This window comes from Cheilinus undulatus, linkage group 13 (genome assembly GCF_018320785.1).
Source record: "Cheilinus undulatus linkage group 13, ASM1832078v1, whole genome shotgun sequence".
Classification (NCBI taxonomy): Eukaryota; Metazoa; Chordata; class Actinopteri; order Labriformes; family Labridae; genus Cheilinus; species Cheilinus undulatus.
In genome coordinates, this window is record NC_054877.1 from 18,536,690 (window position 1) to 18,555,008 (window position 18,319).

Below are 18,319 nucleotides of genomic sequence, written 5' to 3' on the forward strand. Positions count from 1 at the left end.
AGTGTCCAGAAAGGCAAGCCTAATTGATGATTGAAAAGCACAGTGTGTTTGGATATTTCAGCAGGTATGTAAATTCAAACTGTGTCTACAAGTGCTTCTCATATAATCCAATAGCAGTGTAAACTCTCAACTCTAGACACCATTGTTATGCTATTGCATTTTCATTTTTGGGTTGGCTGTGGTTCATATAGTGCTGGTTGTCCATTAAGAGTTTCCTGAGAAAGTTGCTGAACCCTTAATTGCTCCTAAAGGTAAAGCAATCTTCATGTGATTGTTAATGACTGTCAAATGGTCCTTGCTGCAGTCCTGCAGTTTGCCTATGAGTATGCTGATGTCTGTTTACGGAAAAGATCAATAGGGCAGTACGGTTAAGTGCTTTGAGCTGTCATAAGACTAAAATAGGCCACCTATCAGTGCAGTCTGTTTACCATTAAATCGACTGCATCTTCTTCATTTCTGCCTCAGTAGGTGTTAAATCCTTGGTTTGCTGCTTGCTGCTTTTTTGCTATACTCAAATTGCTCATGTCAAGTAAGAATCAATTAAAAGATAACAGGCTTTGTTCTCTTTTTCTGTTAAATTAAGGGTAGTACACAAAGACGGCATGGAAGACGCTTCAAAACACCCACATCAATTATTTTCTTTATCAGCCCACGTACTGTCAACATGTCAGGATATGGGCTGTCCTTATTACTAATGTGACAGACCATCAGCTCTACCAAGAAGCAGCAATTTGAACATGTTTTTTCTCCAGTTTGGCATCCTAGCAACTGGGTATCTTCTCTATACTTCCTGCCTATTTTACAACCATTGGTTTAATCTGCTACCTTTGTTGCCATCCAACAATAAAATTTTCCCGAGTCTCTGTCATGGAAACACTAGGACCTGTTTCTTCTTGTAAAGATGTTTTTGGATTAAACTAAGAAGATCCTCCCACATTCAATAAGCTTTAGAAGACATTTCCCTCTTACCAAATCTTGAGGCAACCATCCAATTTTGGCATTAGCTGCAGTAAAATAAGACTCAAAATTGAAATACAAAACTCTTAATCCATTACCTCAAAAAGAACGTTATAAACAGATGAGAACTGTTCAGATATGCAGTCACGGTGTAAAGAAACACCGTACCTTTCTCCTTTTAAAGATTGATTGATTACCAACTGCAAGCTTGTGACGGCATCTTTTGTTTTCAAATTAGATAGGCTAGTTCACTGTCATTTTTATTGTCAATATCACATGGATGTCTCCTTACAACAATACACCTGTGACAGCAAAGATTTGATAAGCATTGTTGTGTTATGGTGTAAATTACTAATGGAAACCTACATCAGAGAGGCACAAAAGGCTCTAAAGATGTCTAGAATCAAGAGTTTTCACAGCAGATATTTTACATGTAACAACTGGCAAGTCAGGGCTTAAATCCAGTTTTACTTTAAAGGAAGTGTTGGATATCTGTCTTAGTATGAGAAATGGCAGAAATTGAAGATGCTCTATAGAAATATTAAAAATTTTACTTCATAAAAGACAAAGCCAAACTCCCTCTGGGTTTGTTGTTTTCAGATCTCTGTTCACACTGATGGGGTGTTGCTTCCCTGTGCTTGTTAATGTGTTACTCAAAGGCTCAAACATATTTCATATATGTTTGTTTCATGTGGATTCCTGTCTCTCCAACTGTTAGCCCTGCCAGCAAATGTGAAAATAAAGTCCCTGCTTACTCAGAGAAGCATTAAAATTGCCCTTTACTGGAGATGAAGACCTTAGCCCAAACCCTGAAAGAGCAGCCCCATACCTTTATTCCTCCTCCACCAAACTTCACAGCTGGCACAATGCAGTCAGGTATGTAATGTTCTCCCAGCATCTGACAAAACTAGACTAGCCCATTTGACTACCAGACAGTGAAGCAGGATTCATCATGCAACAGAACATGTTTTCCACTGCTCCACAGTCCAGTGTCTGTGTGCTTTACACCACTTCATCTGATGCTTTACATTTGACTTGGTGATGTGAGGCTTGCATGCAGCTGCTCAGCAATGGAAACCCATTCCATGAAGCTCCCACTCAACAGTTTTAGTGCTTACATTAATGCCAGTGGAAGTTCAGAACTCCTGGGCTGTGGAATCAGCGGAGTGTTGGTGACTTTCATGCACCATGTCCCTTAGCAGTCGTTGACCCCGCTCTGTGATTTTATGTGGCCTTCTGCTTCATGTTCCTAAATGCTTCCACTTTCTACTAACATGACTTACAGTTGACTGTGGAATATCCAGCAGGGATGAAACTTCACGAACCGTCTGGTGACATCCATCACCGTACCACGCTTTAAGTCACTGAGCACTTCATAACAACCCAGTTTCTATCACAACTGTTTGTAAATGGAGACTGAATGGCTAACTGCTTGATTTTTATGAAATACCTGAATTCAGTATTTAACAGGTGAGGCCTTATACTTTTGTATATGTCTATTGTAGTGTTAATATTGTTAATTGTTACATTTAAATATGTTAGCGATGGGAATTTAAGCTCTTTTCAGTGATTCGGCTCATTTGGCTCAGCTCAGCAAAAAGAGTCGGCTCTCTTCATTCAGGCACCAGTTTGGCTTCATTTGACATGCCAATTTAAGCAATAGCATAACATTTGATTGATATTTTGGATGGTATTTTACTCCAACTTTGCTCATTTTTTTCAATGGATGAAAATGTTATTTTCAAAATCTACTGTCTCCCCAAAACACTTTGTGGGTCAGATGGAATCTGCTCACTGGCTGGGATGTATGACACACCTAACATAAAACATTAATGCTCCATCATCAAACATGAGTCCATAATGCCTGGTGTACCTGTGTTAGAGGATAAAAGATCATCTCTACTAATCAATCAAATAACACACAGACACACACAATTTATATACAAATGATGCTACTACTACAACTACTTCTACTTATACTAATAACAATAATTATGATAACAACAATAATAATACAAATATAAAAAAAATCAAACGGCTCTCTAACGGGATTCGGCTCATTTAGTTCACATAAAAGAGCCAGCTCTTTGAACCGACTTGTTCACGGACGACCTGTCATTAAAATATATAGTAGACTGTAGACAGTGTTTCACAGCACGATAGCATTTAGTCTTCATCAACTTTATTGAGATCTGCTCTGGAGAAAATGAACAGGATTTTACATCCAGAGCTACACCTGAAAATATGCAGTTACTACCTCTGCTGAGGAGGTTATAGCCATTTTTACACAGAGATTCCGCAATAAAGGCGAAAAGGAATGCCCGTCTCTGTTCCGCAACGAGCAATTCACACAAAGCTGTAACAGAGCCGTGCACGCCCGAGCTTACACACACACCACGGCGTCCCATAATGGGATGGCAGCCGCTGCCCGACCTGCTGCTTTCAATGAAACTCGAAACTCTGGATTTCTTGGTGCAAAACTTTGTATTTTCTAACTGAAATACGGGGAAAATAACATCAACATTCATTTTGGTCAATTAGATCCAATGGAATTTTCTCCCTCCAATGTTTCTGAGTTGGAGGTCAGTGTCACAGCGCATGTATATACGTCAGAGATTAGAAACTTCAGAGTACCGAGCTCACTTGAACGTATCATGGAACTTTTCAGACGCTGCTGAGAGCAGCGTCTGTACAGAGTGTGATCAGCTCTCTAACCTTGCAGTCTCTCCAGTTAATCCACATTATTCTTTGTTTTATCCCCCTGTTGTTTTCTCCGATTAAATGCTGCTCGATTAAACTGCACTGGTTTTTAAATCTCCCATTTATGGAGACAGCAGCGCACACTTGCCGTTGTGGAATGCCGTGACGTCCTTTCACACTTGTTGTGGAAAAGTCTGTTATGGCTCTGGTACTACCTCTCGATCTGGGTCAGAGGTGGGGCAAGATTCAGTCTAACAAAAGCAGACCTCCCACATGTACCACGCAAACAGACTGACAGTTTGTCAATTATTTTTCCAGCCTTCTGATCAGAGTTTGGAGATATAGTTTGACATTAATGGATAGGTTTTTAAGCCATGATCCCATTACCAATAATACTGTCAATAAATGCCTTCAGGAACAAAAGTGTATTGCTTTTGTCTAGGGATGCACCGAAATGAAAATTCTTGGCTGAAACTGAAAACCGAAAATGAGGAAACCAAGGCCGAAAACCGAAACACCGAAAGAAATTATTATGCCAAGTATTAGTACCATTGCATTTATGGACAAGACTGTGTACTAACCTCACCAAAATCAATTGCAACTGCATAAATTAATATCAATGCTTCAAAGAATAAATCAGTTACAAAATTATGTAAATATTTATCAAGCACTGACATCCCAACAATGCACAATATAGAATAAAATAAAATACTAAATAAAATGTTTAACTTGACCCCACTCATGTATACTTTAAATCAGTGGTTCTCAAACTTTTTTCAGTCATGTAGCCCTGTAAAGTACTTTTCAGCCAAGAACCCCTCAACAGCGCAAAGCTTTTTGGCCAAAAAGAAAGACATTAAACAGCGCCGTGACAGCTGTCTCATTTATCAAACTTTGTTACTGACAAACACTTTAAAATTACAAATATTAGTTTGTTTTTTTTTAAACATTTTAAATGTTAAAAATACATGACTAAATGCATGAAACAGCTTCTCATCACCAAATGTGGGAATTCAAATTAATGTAGTGAAAACAGTGATTGAACAGGCATAAAACCATTTAAACCCAGAAGTATGCAAAATGCTGATCGGCTGCAGTGGTCTCTCTGGAACAATTTGGAAATAAAACATAGAACTAGAGGGAACTAAAGACCTGTGAAAACTAACTAATTATAAAAAAGACAGCTTAATGCCCCTTTTGGGATCATAATAAAGATCTCTTCTCAAACTGAAATCATGAACTTAGTTATAGATCAGCATTTCTTCACAAAAAATAAATCATGAACCTTTTTATGAATGGAGTGATTGTGAATAGAGTGATTGACAGGCATGTGCCAGTGTGGGTCAAACCATTCTGCCATGGGGGAGACTCAGGGGGTTTTAGGGTGATTAAGTTTAATAGCCTACAAAATATAAACTCTACTTCATCAACTTATGTTCTTTACACCCCAGACGAAATTTTTTCGTGCAAATTTTTCACACAAGTTATTTACTTTTCGAACCAGTAGCAAGTCAATGCAAGCTTCCACACCAGCAACATCATTTCACAGCGCAACATTGCTGTGGATATTTAAGTTTCGCTCCGACGAGCACACATGGTGGTGGTGCCGATTTTTAAGGCAGACAGAGGAACAAAAACATCCTCATTTCCAACACCACCTGATGTTTGTCCTCTCCTCACATCTGTCTGTAGTCTGTTCTTGTGTTTTTGCTTCATGTAGCCTGGTAGAGAGGGAGACAGGCAGCAGGCAGCCCGACATGTACATGTTAGCGCAAATGTGCCATTCACACAGCTGGAGCTGTTTCTAAACTAACGTGACTTTAGAGAAATATTTACCAACACAGTCTCCTCTGACCTCAGACATACGACTTACAAATGCTCCGGATCACCCAGCTAAATGACTCCTCTGACCAGTCTGGAACACAAACAGGTGAGCCAATCTGTGCGCTGTGAACAGAGTTAACTCCTCTCACAGCGGGCCTCAGCTGTGCCCTCCCTTATTACTATTATTGATCATTCGCTTGCAGACGTTTGCAGCACGAATGTGATTTTAGAATGTACATAATATACTTGCAAAATCGTGTCGCTCCTGATGTGCAAAGAAAGGTGCTGTTTTTCTAATATAGCCGCATATACTTTAAAATCTCGCGTACCCCCTGAAGTGCCTTCACGTACACATACCCTTATTTGAGAACCACTGATCCAAGCGCATGCTGGCCGCGGTTTTTGCTTGCGTCATCACAACATCGTGTTTTGGCCTTGTTGTTTCAGTGATAAAAGTCTTTCGGCCGAAAACCGAAAATGCACTTTTGGGCCATTTTCAGCCGAAAATTTTCGGTGGCCGAATTTTTGGTGCATCCCTACTTTTGTCTGATCCATGGACCCTGAGGCCCTGCACTAAATGACTGAAAAAAGGCTGACACATGATGAGCCCAGGGTAACTGATGAAAGCTGACCACCTTAGAATGATCATAACCAGACCTGGGAGGGATGTTGATTTGACTTACATCTCTTTTGCTTCTGCTGCTTCTCCTGTAAAATAACCACACCAGTGCTCCCTCCAAAAACACACCTTTTCAAAGCCATTTTTAAAAAGTCTTTTATGTTCCCTCAACATAAGTAAAGAAATATATCTATAAATATTTTATACTTTATTTTCACACCACTCCAGCTCACCCTAATGAACAACACGAGATCTAACAGAGTATACGTGCTTTTTTTCTGTACAAACAGAAACAACAGTTCAGGACATGTTTTTGTGCAGGCTGAAGGAAAGTTGTTCTGCCCTGGAGTTTAATCGTAAGAGCATGTCCAGCTCATTAACACTACTGAAAAATTGAAATGAAGCTTGGGTCCAATAACAACAGTAAATTAGCAATCACAGCGTGCTTAATTCATACTTAACATGCTGTAGCAGTGAAAGTGAGCTTCACAAGGGCTGAATAACAAACAGGCTGATAACCACACCCAGATAAAAAGCACAGCATAAGCAGAATAAAGTAGCAGAAGTATTACATTTCCTAATAATGAATATAAACATGAAAACAATGCACACAGCTGTGTCGGCTAAATTTTTATATAAGGGCAGTAAGTGCTGCTTTATTATGTCAAAAATTAGGATTATTTTATTGATGTTGAGATCATAATTAATGACCATGATTACTTATCACATGCATTTGGAGCTTTGACATTCTGAACAAGCAATTAATGAAAATAGATAGATGGTAGGGAGGGAATATGTGAAAACTGACATCGTGTAAAGTTCCTTATTTGCAGGTAACAGAAGAAGTGATGGTTTGGAAACCCAAATCTATTTTTAATTTGATCAAATGACATAAGGGTGTCATCTTTATACAACACCTTAAGGTTCAGGATCCCCTTCCTGGACCACTGATCAAATGCATTGCCTATGAGGGAAGCTTGAAAAAGGTGATTGGCTGCTACTGGGGCATAAGTAGACAAGGAAACGAGTCCATAATGCTTTCTAAATTGAGACAATAATTTTAGGGAGTGAAGGATCATTGGGTTCTGGCAGGTCTGAGTGGGGTGCAATGGGACTGATGAACATAAAAGAGCGGAAAATGAGATGGGAGCACAAGAGCTAGATTCAATTTGCAACCAAGCAGGAGATTCAGGGCTGGATGCATCAAATAACCAATACAGTGAGCTTTTAATGTTTGCTGACCAATAGTATATTTGAAAATTTGGTAGAGCCATTCCACCACGTTGCTTTGACCTTTGTGAACGTAGTTTCCAAATCCTAGCCGTTTGATTGTTCCAGATGAATGATGAGATCAGGCTGTCAAGCTTTTTAAAGAATGCTTTAAAGTATGGGTTTTGAGGTAATTTTGAATTTTCTCTGTTCTCAAACTCAAAGGGTCTCAACATTTGTAAGTGTGGCATGAAAGTCATGCTCGCTGTGGATCAGTGACAGTTACACTGAGATCAACTTTACTATGACAGTTTGTGATTACAAACCCTTGAAATATAAATCAGGATTTTATTTCATACAGGCAGGGCTTGGCATTAACTTTTTTGCTCACCAGCCACAGTGGCTAGTGGTTCTGCAAACTTACTAGCCACTCAGTATTTCCACTAGCCACAACTTAGGTGTTTGGAAACTCTGAGCTATATGCCAAATTTGGTACAAAGGGTATGATATGACACACGTGCTCTACTTTCCCTCACCAATATGATCAATATCAGCTCTCCTTTTAATAAAGCACTTCTCCCTGTACATATGAAACAGCACACTACTGAGATATGGGTCAGACTGTTAGAGACAGTCATCTAAGAGTCAAAACTCTTAGATTTTTATTTTCGTAATGGATATCAAGTGTATGCTAAAATTAAAATACTGTTAATTGGCTGTTTATTAGAAAAAACTAAAGCAGATTACAAGAACATCTCTAATTTTCACTGACAAATCTCCACCAGAGAATAGTAAGTTTCCAACTTCTCCTATCCTCTGCTCTATACTGTATGGAGGAAATGTTTTCAAACCTGTGTCTAATACTAATTAAAATATCTTTTTAAATAATAGATGACTTACATTTGGTGCGTGAAGCTCACATTTGGAGAACATTAAACAGCTGATGTATAATATAAGAAGAAAAAAAATCACTGTTTAGTTGAATTCTCTTTGACTCCTAAGTGATCAGTTACAGACTTTAATCCTTCTGTCTCTGTTTCTCACTGCCTCAGTGAACTTATTTAAAGTTTCGGAGTTTCTCTCATCTTTTATATCCGTTAACTATCGATTTATGGCAAATTTATAATTAACCCTGAATATACAAAAGTTTAAAAGTTTCAATAACATTTAAAGTATGCGCACCTTTACAGAGGTTTTTATCATTTAGATCTCCCTCAACAAACAAAGAATATAGAAGGAGTATGAATTAAACAATATTTAGACACACAGCTGGAGCACACACACACACACACACACACACACACATAAATGGCGCTGACGCACTGATCCTCCATGGATAGAGAGAGATGCTTTAAAGCAGAAGGAAAAAGTTCAGGTCTGAGTTTATCCTGCAAATTCCGAAACATTTTCCCTAAACAGATCTAAGCCTTCAGTCTAACAAACGTGTCAGTGCGAGTGTGTGTCCGTTTATGTCTGTGAGCGTCGCGTTTATCTGTATCTTACAGCATCAAAGCCCTTGGAGCTGCGTGAAAATGCACGAATGGATGAAGAGACCAGCCCCTTTTCAGTTATTTTGGAGGGAAATTTGAGCTTTTATGTGCCAAACAGCCTCTCTGTAACAAGCCTAAATCATAAGGGCTAACAGATAAGCACTTTCAGAATGAAGCATTAGTTGTGACACTGATAAATTCAACCTGCCATCGTGGCTAGTTAGAGTCATGTTGCTACCTGCCATAGCCAAAATCCACCAACATTTGGCTAGTAAACGTCAAGCCCTGCATACAGGTATAAATATAAAGACATCAACTGGGCCTTAATGGACTAGAATGCATAATGTCTCTTGTAAAAATCAATTCTAAATGTTATCATAATGAGCTTAGGAGCATTTGATCAGTCTCTAACACTCAACATTGATTAAAATACTTTGTACCATATTCTCCTGCTTAATGATGTTCAATCTTAAACTTCTTTGTGAACCTTTAAGTAGTTTTCGTAACATGCTGGACTTTTAAAGTCATCTATATTTGGCTGTTTACTTAGCGGCCCCTTTTACTTGTTTATAAGAAAAGCTTCCCTTAAGCTCACCTGGAAAGATTAAACATCCATTTCAGTTGTTTTCATGAACAAAATAACAACATCAATGTATAATTTATCCACAACAGCATGGTACAGGCACTCTTAAAAAAAAAATTTAGACAGTCACAAGTTTACTTAAAAACTTGAACTTTTTTTTTTACTTTAAAAGTTGTACATTTATGACATCCAAAACTTACACTTTTTAGAATATAAAGTCGGGGAGCAGGTGACCTGGTGGTTAAAGGTGCTCCCCATGTAGGCGGGTTCGAATCCGGCCTGAGGCTCTTTACTGCATGTCTCACCCCCACTCTTGACCCTGTTTCTGACTCTATCCACCGTCCTCCTCTATCCAATAAAGGCACAAAAATGCCCAAAAAAGAAATCTTAAAAAAAAAAAAGAATATAAAGTCAAAAATGGTCTATTGTATGGAAGAAAATCGCCCCCAGATGAGGCCTTTTCCTCACACAAGTCCTGCAGTTGAGAGCCTTATCGAATTCTACTTTTTATTTTGACTGATCACTATGGGAGAAGTTGTGATTTAAACCTAGAATCAGTAAATTATCATCATCATCTGGACCTATACATTTCTGAAATCTGGGATTATCAAACCACAGTTTCCAGTTTGGTTTCTAGAATAATAATGACTTTAAAATGTCGTAAATTTGTGACTTCAAAAACTTGAAATTTGGGAGTTCTATTCTAAAAATGTTCTAATTTTTTCCCCCTACAAAAATTAGAAACAGAGTTCAAGGATAAATTGGTAAGAATAGGAGAAAATTCTCTACAATGATAACTATAATGATGATAATAATTCTTAATCAAGTCAAGTATTTAAAGTTGAATTTTAAATCGTGATATATACTTCTGCATCATATCTTTCAGCATCGCTTTGGCCATCCATTTTCATTGTACTGTATTTTTGCACTACAATGACAATGAAGGTCTGTCTAACTTACTATAAAAGAAAGAGTTGTAGGAGACTTAGGCTACAACAGTATGAAGCCATGGTACAGCAAGAATAAAGTCAAAAGACAATACAGTCCTAATATTACAAGAATGTAGTCATAATGTTGTTAATAAGTGAAAATAGTCATAAGAGAATAAAGTATTTTTATTACTAGTATGAGAGGACTGTGTAAGAAACTGAGTTAGTCTTACTACCATGGCATAATTCTCAGAGTCTTAATGCCTATGACCGTGTGGTGCTGATGTGACAGAAGATGGCATTTTCATTTTTGTAAAACCTACAGCATACTAAAGAATAATGATTTAATTATTATTTTATACCGTTAATGATAAGACTTGTTAACATCAATTTTTTTCTTCTATGTGGCTGTAATACTGTTTTATATCACTTAAATCTCAAACAGTGATGACTATTTTACAACAAATGATATAAGAGAATCAGTGCATTAAGGTGTGAGGAGTATGATATAAGGTCCTGGTGTGATTTCTGCTGTGCATGAGTCACATAATTCCCCACTGCTCATTTACAACCCATGAGACCTCAGCTCATTGTGTTACACTTCTGGAAATGGCAGACAAAAACTAAAAGTGCATCCTAAATGATGCCTCAATCCCTCTTGGATCCTCAGCCTCAGGAATATTTCTATCTGAGTCAGCCTGAAAGCTTCAAAGGAGACACTGATGTGAATCATCCAACTCCCAGGTCCTCGATGAATAATTGCACACATCACTGCCCCAGTATTGTATCCTGGGGACAATCTGAGGTGACATCACTTTTTTTAGACCACCTGACTGGGTGTTAGGTATTATATTTGTGAAAAATAGAAAAAAAGGAATAAGGGGTAAGAAGTTGGGGCAGTTGGTGTCTTATGAAAAAAGCACTGAAAATAATGCTGAGAGGTAAATCACAGGTCAGTCTTAGGGCGCATTCACACCAGAGCTGTTTGGTTTGCTTAATTGGAAAAAAAGACCTGCGGAAGAAGACTGATTTCCAGTTTCATCTTCTTCTATGCCTTCTTCTCTTCTAGGTTGCCGTTTGGTTGTGACGTTAGCGTCCCCTAATGGGCAGAGGTTGTAGGTGTTCAGACGGTTTGGTCTGTTTGACCAAGAGCAGTGTGAATGCGAACCAAACCAAAGGAAAGTGCAACAATGTAGCAATTTCTGTTCCAAAACGGACCGAGTCCCCTGGACTATCAGGTGTCAAAACGACCTTAGATTCACGTAAGCTCAAATACCTGTGCAAATAGGATCTGTTTCAAAACAATTCATTTTAAAGGACTGTTACATTTAATGAAACATTTGGTCAATTAAACACCTGATTTAAAGACAGATAAATGATAAGTTTTACACCAAATTGTCATTTAAGTTAGTGATGTCTTTTCATCAAAAATTTCTTGAGTCATACTACCAAGTTTGTAAACTATCAAAGTTGAATGAGGTTTGAATTTTACCTGACTTGACAAAGTTCTATATTGTTTTTATTCTACATCACAGATTCATAAATACTATAAATAAGGATAAGTATTGCCATCTTTATGGATACTTACAGTTTCCAAAGGAAAGAGTCAAGCTCAGCACGTGTTCAGATCCCGACCCCCACTTTGGGAACCTCTGTTCTATAGGCTGTGCTTACTCGCCATATCCTCTCCTCACTCTGCCCTAAAGGTGTGGACTTTTTTATTTTTATCACACATTATTTTCCCCATACTATACCCATATATATAAGGTCTGTTAATATAAACATGTTAACGCTCGTGATTAATCTGGTAGGCTTAATGTGTAAAAAAACCCCACACCAACATTTAAGCTAACTAATGTGATCGCTAATGGGTCGCCAGAGACTGCAGACCATTAACATTGTTGACATCAAGGGGCTTCAAGACATCATCTGGGTCGCCTCAGATGACCCGTACCACAGAACACAGCGAGAACTACTGTCACAAGAATCCGTGAACTGTATGACAGCTAAAAAGGCAACTAAAGTGGAGCAGCTGGCTACATTTATTACACTGACAAGAGACCACTGGACATCAGTCAGCAACTTCAGCTACCTCGGGGTAACAGCACACCTGATCATTCACTTTACAGCAGGAGTTATTTTGTACCTGATGTGTTTGTCTTCCAGGCTCGTTTGCAGTTTATAAATATTATTGCTCAGTGAATTAAAACACTCTGATTTACAAACCACAAATAAGTTTAAAAACTCTAGTTTGTTTAATATTTCTTCATTTAAACACCATACTTGTACTAATTTATCTGAAACAAAAATGCAAGTAAATGGTAGTATTTAAAATGTTGATTCATAGATAATAATAATAATTAATACATTTTTTAGTAAAAAGTGCTTTTAAAGTACTGTTCATAAAGTTGATAATGATCAACAATAATGATAATGATAATGAAAATAAATACTTTATGATAAGAACATTTAAGAATCTAAAAATTACTACAACTAAAGAAATGCTGCAATTAATCATGATTACTCACAGCATAGTGATGTGATACCAAGTGGTGAGAAGTGGAATCATTAACAGTCACTCCCTCACTCAAAGAAGAATCCTATGGTGGTTCCTGTTTCACAGTGAAAACAGGCACCATAATGAGCAAGAAGCATTGCTGACTGTAAAAATGTTCTGGTTTTGAATATTTATGGAAGCTCTGAGAAAAAAAAAAAAATAATAAAGGAAAGGCCTTAAGCTCTTGCCTTTGTTTTTATTTGTGTGCATAACTGTGCTTGATTACATGAATATTTCCTTACCATGCTCCAAAAAGGAGATATAATATGTAAGGCTGAATAAACATGATGAAATATACATGACAGCTCAGCATGACATGTTGTTCATCTACATCCTGCTGAGTGAGGAGCGAGATTCCAATTTAAACAGACAGGCGGATTATGTTTAGTTGGAGATAACGCCAGGCTCTTCGAAACCTTTTTTTATATGCCGCTCAGTGTTTAGTGCAAGGGGAGATTAAACTTTTCAGGTTTATTGTTGAAAATGTGCTTGACTTTTATTTTGCTCTTGCCCCAGCCAAGGGAATAAATTCCTTCTTATATTGTTTGTTTTTTTTAAAAGAAGATGGAATATTTCTGTTGACATTCCTCCCGCTGTGGATGGAAATGGCTGCAGATATTTTCGAGCAACACACAGCAGGCTTATCACATTTATTAATGGGTGTTAGGATGGAGCTGCTCTATCAAACCTGTCAGCTTTCCTCTTGAGACCATGTCCTTAAACATATGTGGGATTATTCCTTTATGTAAAGGAGATAAATCCCAGATTTATTACAAAAACTAGAGAGCAGTTCATGGAAAAACATGGTTGTTATGGCATTAAGCAGATACTTAATATTTACTTAAAAAAGGAAGGCAATTTAGGTACTCTGGACTGAAGATAAGCTGTTTTATTTGCCACAAAGTGAATTCAAGAGAGCAGAATTAAAAGAAAAATTCTCTTTGGTTACATAAGAAGAGGTATGCGACTATGTAATCAGATCACCATAATATACTGTAGTAAATCTGTGCCAATGAGGCCTGAGGTGATGGAGAATGTTTGAAGTCCCTTCATAGTTAATGTAACAGCAGGAAATAAGGAGGGATGTGAGAGACTTAGTCTTTTACAGGATTTATTGAAATTCACAGAGCATGTCAGGAGCACTTAAAAAGCTGAAGCACTTGACTAATGCATAAATGCCAAGTCTACTTTTTCTTGGAGTAATGCAGACAGATTTCCTACAAAAATATTTCTGGGATGTCAAAAAAAAAAAAAAAAAATTCTGTTTTGGACTTTGCTTTTATTCAGATAAGACAGTGGATAGGAATGAGAAAAATTGGAGAGAGAGAATAGGGAATGACATAAAAAAGGAGCTTCTGGTTTGATCATAAGAACATTAGCATGTTTATCATATGTTTTTTTCACCATCCAGAAAACACCAGTGATTGACTTTACTTGTTAGATATATAAGTGCTAAGCATTTTTATTGTTTTTATTTACTTGTTAGCTATAGCAATGCAAACCATGTTTAATATTCTTAATTTACTTGTTAGCTGTAACAGTGCTAACCATGTTTAATGTTTTCATTTACTTGTTAGATATAACAGTGCTAACCATGTTTATTGTTTTTTTTTTACGTGTAAGCTATAACAGTGCTTACCATGCTAAATGTTTTTGTTTACTTGTATTCTTTAACATTAATAACCATGTTTGATGTTTTTATTCGCTTGTTAGCTAGGCTATAACAGTGCTAATCATGTTTAATGTTTTATTTACTTGTTAGCTATAGCGGTGCTAAGCATTTTTATTTTTTTATTCACTTGTTAGCTATAGCAGTGCTAACCATGTTTAATGTTTTTATTTTCTTGTTAGCTTTAACAGGGCTTAGCATTTTATTGTATTAACCTTGTTAGCAGAACAGTGTTTACCATGTTTAATATTTTCATTTAGCTCATTAGCAGTTAGCCTGTTAGCAGAACAGTGTTTGCCAAGGTCATTGGTTTTATTTCGCTTTTTAACAGTTATGTCGCTAACATTTTAGGGTTATCTTTAAAGTAATTACAGCATTTACAGTGTTTAATATTGTCATTTAGCTTTTTAGATCCCCGCACTGTTTACTATTTTTTACTAGTATCTCTGAAGCTGCCACATGGGTTAGCATTTTTGTTTGGCTAATTTTCTTTTACTTGTAAGCAGTTACAGTATATTTTAAGAGTTTTACATCTTTCTTGTTTTATATACCTTGTTAATGTGCTAACAATAACCTCACAATAACTAAAAATAAAGCAAAATGGTTATTACTTGAAGACAAGAAGAAAGTCAGGTTATTTCTCATGGAACTACAATTATCTGCATGAAAATCCACATTGACATTAATAACTTGGGCCAGCAGCTTAAGCATTAGATAGAGAGCATTGTTTTATATAAAACAAGAAAAAAAAAAGAAATTCTAAAATTTAAAAAGCACTGAAAGACTTGCATGCTTCACATAGACTACACCATCAGGGGTCCCAAAGACCTGGAAGAATTTGAAAATGTCTTGTGTTTCTGTCTGAATGTGTGTGACAGTTTCAGTCCAGCAGACAGACCAAATTTGACTGTGATAACGCAGAACTGACAGACAGGATAAACTGCAAGAATTAAATATAAAAGAAGCCAACTGGAAGAAAGTATGTATGTAGAAAAGCAGGTTTTTTCTAGTGGTAGCCCTGCTTTACCACCGTTAGTAGAGTTGCTGAGGGAAAAATCTACACACACGAGTTGGATTATTTAAAGGTCAGCCGAATAACAATTGATCCTTAGCCTTTCATTTGGGGCAATGAACTTTGGACAGAAATCACATTTCAAGACACGTATCTGTAGCTTGAAAGGTTTTTTCTCCCCTGTTACGAAGCCTGAAGGCTAGAAGGTGCAAGGATATATGTCGAAGACAGATTTATCTAATAAGAATATGTCTGATTTTCAAAAATTAGATAATTCAAATGATGAATTGCATTACAGTCTATTGTATTTTGCATTTCTGCACATACAAATGAATGAAGTGTGTTTTTCTTATCATGAATGATACATTCACAAAGATTATTACAAATATGCCAGAGCTCTTACACCATTAATCTCACTGGTGAAACTGTACAAAATATCACGTTAAAACTACCATGCGAATTAACTGAATGTGACTTTTCCTGTTTGTGAAATGACATTAATTGTAGGTATCAGTTTTAACAAGTATGGTCAGAAGTGACAAGAGTCTGCAAAAGTGCAGTGGAGAAACACCAAGCAATGCGTGCTGAAGATATCCCTCTGAGGAGCTGATATAGACCAGAGCAGGCTGCCAGAGTGAGTAAACATTGAACTAATTAGTCAAATGGCAAGAATCCTGCCTGGTTTAGCATGCTCATTTTAGCATTAAATTGCAATCAAGGATGTATACATTCGGGTCAGCTGCTTTGCCTCTTTGGGTCAACAACCATTTAAAGTGAAGGTTGACGGGGAAATGTTAATTTAGATTAAATTCTCACTGCTTGCCTAAGTGCAAAAGAAGGAAGAAAAAACACATTCTTCCTTCATATGGTCAAACAGAAACCCAGTATTCTGATTTTCCTGTTAAACAAAATTTGTCATGTGTTTATGAAAGCTTTAACCAGCCAATATCAGCTGACACAGCTGGAGATCCACCCATCAGTCAACACCACAGATGCTGAAGGTCATTAACAAGCACCCTTAGATAACAACCCCGTCATACTCTTTATTATTCTAATGATTTCGTCCCCTTATATCCAAACTGATTATACAGTTTCCCTGGAAAAGCAACACAATATGGAAGCAATTCCATCTAAATTCCATAGTAAACAATTGCAGAAAGCAGAAGGAAGCAAAAAAATGATGTATGTAAAAGATTATAGAATGTGGCCCAGAGATTAAATTTATGTACACTTGCGATGGTTGTAGTGTTTTCATCCCTAAACACAGGTCGGATTCTGCTCTTGTCCTATAACATGAGGATTGGGGGTAGGGTCTTATCCTCTTCATGCTATTGAGGGTAAATTGGCAAGAGCAAGCAATCAAGGCCACATGATCCTTGAACGCTAGCTGGTCATTAATCATGACACCCAGATTTTGTGCAGACTCAATGGGTATTAGTTTATTTGATCCAAGCTGGATAGTTGATCTAATTGAGAGAGATGACAAGAATTGACAATAAAACATAACCAATTGTTTTTGGCAGATTTGCAAACCAACTACATGTATACCACCACCTGTACTGGACTGTGTACATAAGCAAGTAAGCTCGAGCACAGAATGATGTCAGAACCATGAAAACAGTAACCTGACACGCCAGATGGATGTGTGAAACACATCCATCTGGAAAACCGCTCATACACAGCATTTGGAAAAGGGGAGATGCTTTGAAAAAAACTCAGAGGGTGATTCAATGAACATTCTGTCCATCACATCTTTACGGGCCAATCGGTGTAACAAAACACGTGATGTAGCCGCTGCCGAGCTGCACATCTACCGAAGGAGTAAGCTCCATAGAGACAGGACTGCATAACGCGAACCATGGCGACTGTAGACATGTCAGTACACAACTTTTGTTGTTTTTGAAAAGAAAACAACTCACTGCTGTTTATAGCTTAAGCTATGTAAGTATGTAGATAACATACTTACATAGCTTATGTAATTGCTTTGTTAGCTTAGCTTTTGCAACTTTAGCCATGTAGCTATGAAATCCAGACTGTTCACTCATCTTTGTTACACATTTTGTAATCAGGTTTTGCAGGTCAGGTTTTAAGCTTTTAAGTTATGGTATCCTAACCCTTACCTTAACCTTAAACTGAAGTTTGATACGGTTTTGTTTCTGAAGTTTTAGTGTGTATTTCAGTTCTGACAGAAATTGCGTTTCACATGAACAGTCTGTGAGAAGGGTTGTCAGAGATAGTATATGGCCTGCAGGCAGAACTCTCTTGATTCCTGCAGACTCCTCTGACACAACTGAAGTACCAAAATTAAGGTTCCCATCTCACCACAATGCACTGAAATGATTTGATCCAGGCCAACGTTTGTGTTTTGGAAGTAGCCCACTGGTGGTTGCAACGAGAGAACAAAGCGTACAGAATTTCAGTGGCATAAAGCCATAAAGGTTTTTTTTTAACCTAAACCACTTCCTTTTTTGGAAACCCCGAATTCCCTCTTGAATATATTTCTATGTGCATCAAACTTGCCATTAACAGATGATAAACATTCTTATGAGCTGACCTTTTTTTCTGTGTTTTTAGGATGTAAAACCGAATGGGACGGGATCGGATGCTGGCTAAGAGCTGAAGTAGGACAGGTGGTCAACATTTCCTGTTCTGAAGTCTTCCAGCATTTCTCCAGCAATCAAGGTTGGTTCCCATGCCTCTCAAAAACCTTAAACACTGCAGAAAACTTCACTTCAAGTTTCTTTATTTAGAAGTAGAGAAGTCCTGTTCT

The 18,319-nt window shown here is 37.4% G+C and overlaps 1 protein-coding gene across 1 annotated transcript in view; it reads left to right on the plus strand.

Annotated features, from left to right (window-relative positions):
- LOC121520624 (vasoactive intestinal polypeptide receptor 1-like) overlaps window positions 1-18,319 on the plus strand; it is a 60,882-nt gene that overhangs the window by 15,779 nt on the left and 26,784 nt on the right. The window contains exon 3 of the mRNA XM_041804171.1: window positions 18,124-18,231. Coding sequence (XP_041660105.1) covers window positions 18,124-18,231 — 108 coding nt within the window. The remainder of the gene's footprint in view (window positions 1-18,123; window positions 18,232-18,319) is intronic.